At 36.5% G+C, this 10,485-nt stretch overlaps 1 protein-coding gene across 4 annotated transcripts; it reads right to left on the bottom strand.

Annotated features, from left to right (window-relative positions):
* Positions 1–1,126: 1,126 nt before the first annotated feature.
* On the bottom strand, positions 1,127–10,269 carry LOC109220748. Of its 4 annotated transcripts, none has more exons than XM_019385217.1 (7): positions 9,769–10,269; positions 6,908–7,077; positions 5,395–5,453; positions 3,542–3,622; positions 2,849–2,874; positions 2,381–2,765; positions 1,127–2,074 (listed from the first exon to the last, which is right to left on the bottom strand). In XM_019385217.1, the coding sequence occupies exons 1-7, from the start codon at positions 9,926–9,928 to the stop codon at positions 1,609–1,611; spliced, it is 1,347 nt and encodes a 448-aa protein (XP_019240762.1). In that variant the 5' UTR covers positions 9,929–10,269; the 3' UTR covers positions 1,127–1,608. The 4 variants fall into 4 exon arrangements, with proteins under 4 accessions (XP_019240762.1, XP_019240759.1, XP_019240764.1 ...); XM_019385214.1 differs by having other exon boundaries at positions 5,395–5,462; XM_019385219.1 differs by lacking the exon at positions 3,542–3,622.
* Between the last annotated feature and the right edge of the window lie 216 nt (positions 10,270–10,485).

Here is a 10,485-nt window from a genome sequence, read left to right on the forward strand (position 1 = left end):
AGAAGAAAAAGAAGATAAAAGCACAATCTATTTTCTTATAGCAGCAATTTCACAACTGAATCCAATTTATACTTTCCCATGTCTTTACAATGGTACCTATAAAAATGAGTTTTAGGAATCTGAAGTGTCTCCAAAATGGCCTGTTGATTTGGGTCATGATAAAAGATGGGAGAAAACTATGAGACTAGATAAGAAGAGTGAGCGTTTTTATTGGCTTGATTAACAACACACAAATGATCTCCTTATACATGAGTTTTCCAGTTGAATATTCTAAATTCTTTTCCTACTCAAATATTATAAATGAGAAAATATTATAACACTTATAATAGGGATTGAACATATAGTCGGGGTTATTAAATTCATGTTCATTCTATGATGATTCATTAAAGGAGTTTCGTCTTTGTGACTTATTGAATGCATAATCTAAATTTAACGTAAATTCTTTCCGAGTCTTATTTAGTTGAATGAGGGTTTTCAAAACACGAGTTATTTTGAAGTTTTTAACCCTACCTTCTAAATATATTGAACTTTTCCTCTAGTGAGATCCCTCGTAGTTTAAATGCTCTTCTCATCCTTCTAACTTATGTTTTAAAATTTAAATAATACTTTGATCATATTCTCAATTTCCAGTTTCTCAAATAACAATAGATCACAACCATCTTTTTTCAAATCATGCTACCTTATGTGGGCAACTACCCTTTTTATTTATATATGTTACTTAAACATTGTAGACTTGCTAATGTAGTATAAACTGCATTACGATGCTTTCAAATCTTTCAATGTACGAGTTGTTTGATCACTAGACTTCTTGTGGATCAATACACTTCAGGCCTTCACGAAGATTCTTTTTTTCGGTTGATCATTTCAAATTCTTCTCTAAAATTTTTTAGTTGTATAAAAAATGCTAAAAATTTAATGTGAGAAAGTTACTTTAGGAAATAGGCAGATAATGGCCAAGTAAACGATAATTTGGTGAAATTTTCCAATACTATTCCGTAAATAAGAACATTTTGAGGTCTACATTCTTATGTACCAAAAGTAGTTATTATAATTGAACATTATTTTTTCTTATGTTTGGCTCCTCCCGTAAGGAGTTGCGATAATAAGCATTATCTTATTCAAAGTATACCATGTAACCATTATCTCCACTATAAAATGATTAAAAAGTCTAGTATCTTCAACACATATTCCTTGTCACCCCTAGGGAAGGATGCAGTTGGTGCTCAACCATAGAACGAATCTGAACAACAGCTTCCTTCGGCCGAAACAATATTTTGGTTCATCATTCACGTATTATGTCAAACCATTTACCAATATGACAGAAATTTGTGTAATCAAGCACTGCAGATAATAGAGGCAACCACTAGCTTGAACTTTTGCCATTAACATTGTGATGTTATTTATAACCCACATGGCACAGAAACAAGAGGACACCACCGCCCCATCACACAACCCATGGCCATAAAAAAGGGGTCATTTCATGGCCACAAAACAGTTTGAACCTGCCAGATTGACAAGACTCCAACCATTATGATTGTTTTCTCAAACATACATAAATTGGGTTCATTTCACAGTGATCACAGTTCTCATCAAAACAGCACAAGAAATTCATGACCGATTCTGGGACGGCATCCTCTCAGATCCATGCCTCGGGCGGTAGCTGCCAGATCGGCTACCAGTATCAGACCCAACACCAGTGTGGTGAAAGGGTCCCCAAATAGGATCTCTGTCAACCTGACTCAAGGGGAAGGCAGGCAAGTGTTCCCGTTCCCAATATCTGTTGGATACAGGATTTTCTGCTTCTTGAAAGTTTCTTCCTGAAGAACCTGAAGGATAGAAGTAGAAGCCACCGGCCTGATCAGATGATGAGGCAACTGGCCCTACTTGAGCCATCCCTCTATGATTGCTGGATCGTCTCGTAGCAGACATAACAGGAGCACGTACAGCTGGTGAATTACTTGGTTGCTGAAAATATGCTTGAAGAGCCTGAACGCGGTCACGGGTCCGAGCTGCGCTTCCAGGATAAGGAGGTATCATTGGTGAGGCAACTGAACTTCCAGCTCTAGCAGCAGAACTGCAAAAGCAACGCAAAATCAAAAATCTGAAAATGAGTACAAAAACAGCTTTCCTCCTTCCCCTATCTTGGTGTGTTTCTCAAGTGATCTCAAAACAAGAAAAATTTGAATCAAAGTTTCAAGTCTTTTTCCTCTTTAATATTTCCTCCAAACACCACCCCTCACCCCTCATCCCCACCGAAATCGAAAATAAAAAGGTTAAGGGAACCTTCCTTTTTGAGGTACAATTAAAACCCACATTTAAACAGGTTAGATAATAATTTGATAAGAAACAAATTAATTGCCTGTGATTCCACATATCATACCCGTGACTAACAAGGAATGGAGGGACAAAAGATCCTGGTCTTGGGATATCAGCATTGGTTCTGGCAGCTCTCTGAGTAACAGAGGGAATCAAGGACTGATCAGCAGTACCAACACGACTGCTTGTCACGGGGAAAGAAGATGAATGATGGTCCCAACTATGATAATGTACATCCATTCCTGGGAAAGCATAAGAAGCAGGCATCTCACTGGGAACAGATGGACTATTCCAATGATTGTTGAAATTAGGACCATCATTGATACTTCCACTCGAATTTGAGGATGATGGGTGAATTCCAACATAGGCAACATATGGGCATGGATGAGCAGCAGATGATACAGCCGTGTGTTCAGCAAATATAGCATGCTGACCGAGAAGATCATGATCTATAAAGTAGAAATGAAAACTCTCATTATTGAAGCATGACAAAGAGATTTAGCACTGTAATTCAAAGAGTCAGAAACCTTACATGCACTAGATGAAAGATCCCCTTCACTGCAAGCATGTAATTATAGGTTAGGAAGTATTATTAGAAAATAAAAGAAGAGAAGCAAAAGAAAAAGAAAGGGCCTAGACGTGACACAAGCAGCAAAATCTACAGCATAGCAAAAGCAAGACGGGAGAAAAACAACCCTACCCCATGAACAACAAGAAAATAGAGGGATAATTCTCATCATCAGATCTTAGCTTTGTTTTCTTTGTTCAAATAAAATAAAACTCAATGGCAGGCACATAGTGTTTGCTCACCGATTAGCAAGCAGTCACAGAACAGAAAGTATTAGGATCCGCAGTTGGGCTCTAATTTCACGGGGATTAATAGGATATACGGAAGTCCTAATTATGCTTTCTGTCCCATGTGATACACCAAGAAGAACTAAAGATGTTAATTTGACTTATGCATTACATAAGTTGCAGTGGAAAAAAATATTAACGTTATAATTGAATCGAAAAATTTTAGTTCAATTCGTAAAGAAATCATCAAATCGAAGTGTAAATTTGATTACATAAATAAAATTGACTCTGGAAGCTGTAAGAAGTTGTATAAAATAATATTATTAGCATAATGGTGTTGAACATTTCATCCAACAGGAAAAGAGTGATAAATTGGAGCAGATTAGATGATTTTCTATGTAAGTCTTAATAGGATAAAAGAAGGCAATACCTTGCTCCCACTTGAACTTGGTCCAGCCTTAGTTGGCTCACATGTTCAAAACTTGGCGGAGTGTGACCCTGCTCCTCTACCCTGTTCCAATTTAAATATCAGGCTCCCAACGACCGCATCCCCTATTCACACATCCAATTTCACCCCTTACAACCTGCCCTACATTGCTCCGCCCAGCCAGCTTCGTTATGTTCAATCTCTTTTGCTTTTATCAAATTAAATGTTTTTAGTTCATTTTCCTTTACAACCATCCCACCTAGTTATGTAAATTCCTTCTTTTATCAAATTAAATATTTTCTTCCGCTCCTTTTTTCCTCAATCAGCTTGTACTGCACTGCCCAGCCCCTCCAACCAACCTAAGAGTCACATAGGCCCGACCGATTAAAGCTTCCACACCCCTCGCCCAGCCAATTGCAACCCCTTACTAATTGTCCAAACGAAATAAATTCTAATTTTGGAAGTACAAAACACATCGCCGATGAGCTTGTAGCTTGTATGTAAGCCCCTTTTTCAGGTGCTTCTTTCAGGGAATGTTACGCAGTTACAATTCTAGCCTGGCGGTCTAGATAGTACAGATTGCAGCTAATTCTAGAGGACAAAAATACGCTGTACCCTAACCATTTGTGACTCTCCCTATTGTTTGTTCAGTTAAAAGTTGTAGTTTTACTTCTTTTTGTGGACAAGTGTACTTCCATTTGATCCACTAGAATTTAATGCTGGAAGCTAAGAGCTTCTTATATTCCTTATCCGGACATAAATCAAATTAGCTAGCATCAAAATGACGCAAAAGATGTGATAATCTCAACTCATTGTCCCATCAAAAAGAAAGAAACGATCTGAGGGCATATCATACTTCAAGGCCCTTCAAAACATTGGGATCCTTACACACTTGAGGTTAATTAGTCCCAGTAGGAAACCCATCAACATTGTGAACTCAAATTAGCTCAATGGGCCAGTTTTTATAACTAGGAAGATGTAAAATGTTCTAATGAATGGTATATTTCCACCGCACACAGTGTATTCAAACTCAGCTTGTAACTCAGCCTCAATATGGAAAAGAAAGAAAACATAGCAATGGTGCTATAGCATTTGCAATACGTACAGAAGCAAAGAGCAAAAGTATTGTTCCTTCAACTATGTAGGAACTGATGAACTCTACCATGGTATCACCAGTATCTCATCTCTACAAATCCAACATAACTGATTCCTTCCACGTATAAGTTACCTTCATTAACTGGTCTAACAGAAAGAATACCAAGTAAACCACTGATTTAAAAAGAAAGTTAAGTAATTTTTCATAGGAAAGAAAAATTACTGATGAAGAAGAACATCCAGAAGATGACTATATGCGTTAATATCTTAATCCTAAGTAAAAGTTCCATCATGTATTCGATCTATTGATGCAGACAGAAGACAAACTAATCTACAAAAAAACTACTTCGTCAACCAAAAAGTGAAGGAAACAAAGCCAGTGTATACAGGCATGTTGTACTAAAAATGATCATTGAAAGTTCTTGCACTATGCTCAATCCACATAACCATGAAAACCTAGAACAGCTAACTGCGAGAGAATGATCCATCTTTTGTATGCCAAAGTTCATGGGGCCATTTACTTGGGTTTTTCACTTCTATGAGTTTCGATTAATCACTGGTGTATATGCACATGCTACACTAGCCTATCCGACTTCAAACTACAAGTATGGCAGCATTCTCGTTCAAGACTATATAAGCAGACAGTACAATTTCAACATTACAAGCTCGCCTAATGAGGCAAAATCATCAATAACAAAATTGTGAACGAGTTAAAAAACACAACTAATCTCTACCATAAAATGAGTAAAATGGTTTCTTACTCAAAAGACGATGGCAGCCGAGTTAATCCACTAAAAGGACACCAGTGAACTCCAAATGACTGCAAAACCTCGTACAGGACATACAACGTTTAGTAAGTAAAATTTAATAATTGGCTTGAGAAGAAAAACAATCAACAATAAACAGATCACAGACAGAAAAGAAAGGCAAGAGAAAAGCAAAGTTATATTTAGGCACTAGCAATGCACCAACAAATGTTCATGAGCCAAGCAGGACTTCTCTTTTTCTTTTTAATGTTTTTCCTGTAGCAACAGGAAAAACACTAGAAGGAAAAAGAATTTGACAGGACAAATGGAACTTTACACACACCATAATAAAAAAAAAATGTTTTTCCTGTAGCAATGGACAGAAGAAATGGAACTTTACACACACCAATTGAAGTAGTTTCTTGCTACCAGAAATAATTGACAAATCATTGAAAACGAAAGTCCTCACACCCAGGTCCAATTTTATAGCAGTCAGTGTTATATCAGTAAACAGAGCACCAACTCGCTCTTCTAATGTACATGCTTCCTATTTCCACTGAAGGAATTGACGTCCCCTTGCATAAAGGCGACCCCAAGTTCTCCAAGGAATTGTGTTGTCAAATGGATATTAATGATGCGATAGAATCAGCAATTCTGATGGACAGAAATATAGAGAACATTTTGTTGAAAAAATACTAAGACTCATGGGTTTTTACAAGTTGAATCTCATAATATGCTGGAATTCTTCAGGCAACTGATTCAGAATACCAGTGTAGGTTTACCCTTTCAGTAAGTTGCTGCAGATGACTTTGTGGTAATGTGAAAGATCAGGATATCTCATATTATGGCTACAACCTAACTGTTTCAGGTAAGTTTTGGAGACAAGCACAGGACGGTAAGTTGTGGAGGCAAATAACCTATGTATGACATAAATTTCAGACAGGACATCCAGACAAAAATCTATCATACTAATCAAGGAAAAAGAAGGGATAGAATGTTCCACAAACCACTTCAATAGGCCGTTTGTATTAATCATGTTATACAATCATAAATTGTCAAACTCAGAAAACTGCATACTCGTATATCAGAAACACTTTCCCCAAATTGTTTAGACTTGGTGGAATACAAAGTTAACAGTCCTAAGCTCAAAGAACTTAATTTCTTGTTAACAAGAAGAGATTAAAGCAACAAAGAAGAGGTCTGATGGTTGAGTACGGACATCATGACAAGGAGATGCGGTTAGGCAATAATCTCCGAAACAGAGTAAGCATATATAAGCAGAAACAGAAGTGAAAAAGCAATCAAGAGTCAGATAAGGCAAGTCCATCTACTTCTTTAATACTAATCTTCAATCAGTTCCCAGTAGGAGAACCACATCATCCAAAAGAAACTTATGAAGACCAGATAAAGGAACGTACAATGGCCCCACATTAAAACCAGGAGAACAAAACTTTTTATTAGTTGTTATTGATAGGTTAGATTGACTATTAGATTACTGAACAGTGGGAAATAGATGACTCATCTTTACCATTTCGGCGTAGCTCAGATCATATAGGTCTTCATCATGGGCCCAATCATCCATGTTGAACTCAGGTAGTGGACGACAGCCACTGGCATAAAGCCATTGACCTTTCTCAATTTTCCGACAGTTGGGACACTGCATTTGTCCCTTGATGTTAAAGGCAGAACCAATGCAATCTGCATGCATAATGGAAAGTTGTCAACAAGATGAAATACACCCACTTAATTCTAAATAAGGAATTGTTAGAGAATGTCAGAAACAGAAGTTACTACACTCAGTAGTCCCCAGCTTCTACGCACTAATACATTCAACAACAATAATCTTAGATACCAACAAGAGAGGTTAGTGCACACATTTGTCACCCCCCCCCCCCCCGAAAAAAAAAACATATGATAAGGCTCGTTCATCCTAGATTTCCCAAAGTTGCACATCAACTGAAGCTACAATAGAAAATGGTTTATGAAAGGAACTTACAAGAAAGATAATGGCTTCCACCATTAAGCAACTGTAAAATAATATCAAAGAAGTGAATAGTGGATACAAATTGCAGAGAACAACGTATAAATTGCTAGACTCAGGGTTCATTTTAGAACGGCAGCAATATTAGAATAACTATCTCACAACCGAGGAGAATACAATAATAGCCACATTTGCCAGAATATCTCTCCTTTTTTTTGATGAAGTAAGAGAGATATCATTGAAAGGCATCAAGAAGATGCAAAATAGATAGTGCTAGTCCAAAATGTGCTTAAACACTGAGAATAAGTTTACTTCAGGATAGACACCTTGTTTCACATAGGCGCATTGATGCGCATTGGTGTAGGCACGAAGTCGCTAACGCGTGCGTCTCATCTGAACAATAAATGTCACTAGTATACTGATAACTTAGTTTTTATGGAACCATTATGCATGAATATGTTAGTATTAACTATTAAGCACAGACATCACAATAAAAAGTCACTAAATTTGCATTAGAAACTTAATGCTGCTTTTTTGCATTAAAATAAGAAATTTAAAATGGTTTAGACCTTGATATATATGATCCGTATTACGTAAATCACTTTTATCAGTGCTATTAAGTAAATTCACTTGATTGTGATTCTCTGAATTCCTTAATCTTATTACTTGTGTTTATAGATATTTTTCTTAAATTACATATAACACAAATAACAAAATTTGCCTCTTTCTTCAATAAAGGGTGCACACTTAGTTGTGCTTTGTACTTAAAGCCCCAATAGATATAAACACTTCTATAACCTTTTTGCCTTCTACAACATTGGTATTCATTCATTGTACTCGTAGCTATATGCCTAGTTAATATGAGGTGTAAAAAACGATATGGCCCAACGATAAATTTCTATTTGCAAAGGGGAAAATTTGGGCTTGACTCCACTATATGTGCCCCAGATCGACTCCACAATAATAGAAACTGATCTCTGTGACCAAGTTCGACATGGGTTTTCAAGAAGCTAGAATATTAGACGTAAAAATGATCTTTTGAGTAGGATTCTGGGCTGATTGAATGTCGAACGCCTCGACGAAAGACCAAGAGTAAGCAATACTATTAGCACAAGAGACTTAGATAGCTACAGTGCTACACTACAACATGTACTCCGATTTTTTGTCGCTACTGAAGGGACCATGTTCTATGACTGAGGCAGAATTAAGGGAAGCAGCCAAAGTGTTAGGTAATCATGATGTTTATAAAGTGAGGATGAGGATACGTTTGAGGACAATGAGAAGGAATGGAGCAGAAGAAAAACTGGTGGAAAATCATCAACAGTGACGATAAGAGAAAAGATTGTGGCAATCACATTGGAAATTTCACTAATCAAAAGAAAAAAGGGAAAAAAAGGAGGTTTCATTTACTTCTAATTTTCAGAAATCACATTGTAAGTCCCAAAAAAAACTACATTGGACGTTAAGCTTTAAGATCTCAACTTGAAGAGTCGCCCACTTCTTTTCCTTTTATTTCCTGGTTTTCATCTACAACCTTTTTCTTACTCTGTCATAGCAAAATCATACAAATGGATGTAGTGCTCAAGCAATCTTATCATTGTTTCAGCTACTTGACTCATATTTAAGGCTCAAACAGGACAGGCACAATCCCAAAACAAAGAAATATGATTGAAGTTCTTTTATTTGGATATGTCTAAATCCTATTACTTTGGCTGGATGTTTTTCTTTTTTGATCGGTTACTTTGGCTGGATACTTGCGACTACATGGTCAAAATACAGGCGACGTGTTCAAAATACAGGCGACAGTGATCAGTTGAACCTTTAATTAATCAACTTTTTTTTAGACTGACCTCCTCCTTTCTTGCTCTTTGTTACTTCCAAAGTTCATAGAAGTAACCAATCTCCTTTAACATCATAAACCTTTAATTTTCTTAACAGCATCCGCTAACATCCTTGAACCTTTACTTTTCTTAACAGTATTCTGCTGTACGAAAAACAAAGTAACAATTGCTTAGACCGTCTAGCCATTCTATGGTATCCCTTCAACTTTTCAACTTCAGACACTGAGTTGCTTTAAAACATACGTAACTCACCTAGCCACAAGTATTAAGTAAAGGGGATAATCATCATCATGCGATAAGTCTATTTAACTTGATTAAACACCTGTTTAAGTTAATGATTGCAGAAAATTAACCAAAAAATCTTCATAAAATCAAAATTCTGATCTCCCAAAGACAAAGAAAAAAAGGTAGAAAATTTCACAACTTTAGCAGCTAATCAGATCTCAGACAATCTAGCGGTAAATTTAACTACCCACAAGGTTATTGCTTGCTTTCGTCACAAAGAGTACCAGTTACGTTTTAGTTAATTAATTAATTAATTAACAAAAGTTGGAAAGACGAACTAACCGAGGTGAAATTGATGGCCACATTGGAGTTTAGCCCAAGATCTATCTCCATTGTCGGTAACAGCTTCTAGGCAAATCGAACACGCAACCGCCGATGCCTTATCTTCTCCTCCACCACCTCCGTCACCGTCGTCCGGAAGATCCACGTCATCTAATCCCATAATTTACCGACAAAAAACAACCTACAACTTCGTTTACTCCTACCTTAATTTATAAAACAAAATATTAACTAAAATTATAATTGATCTTTCTTCTTCGATAGCAACAAGAAGAAAGGAGAAAAACTTTGAGATAATTATGAAAAATAAACAAAAAAAAAATTAGGAGAGTTTCCGATGGCTAGAGGTGGGTTATGAAATAGAATTGGAAGAGCGTTAGCAAGCGGTGAGAGTTGTTTGGGTCGGGATAGGTGGGGAAAGAAACATAGGTGGGGAAAGAGAACATGGATGAGGCTGTAGTGTGAGCCTCTTTTCTTTTTCCTCCTCTTTTCCTATTTCCTCTCTCCTCAGCCCCTGTTTTACGGACCCATCTTTTTCTTTTTCTTTTCATGTTTTTTTTTTTTGTTTGTGTACCTTTTTCTTTTTTATCTCGTACGTGTAATGTAATAACAAGAAAAAAATTTGACTACTTTCAATTGTACTTTTTCCGAGAATTTTATCCTTGTTTGGTTATTCTTTTTTTACTATTTGTTGTATTGTGCTTTTATTTTTGGTATAAT

The sequence above is a fragment of the Nicotiana attenuata genome, unplaced genomic scaffold (genome assembly GCF_001879085.1).
Source record: "Nicotiana attenuata strain UT unplaced genomic scaffold, NIATTr2, whole genome shotgun sequence".
Classification (NCBI taxonomy): domain Eukaryota; kingdom Viridiplantae; phylum Streptophyta; class Magnoliopsida; order Solanales; family Solanaceae; genus Nicotiana; species Nicotiana attenuata.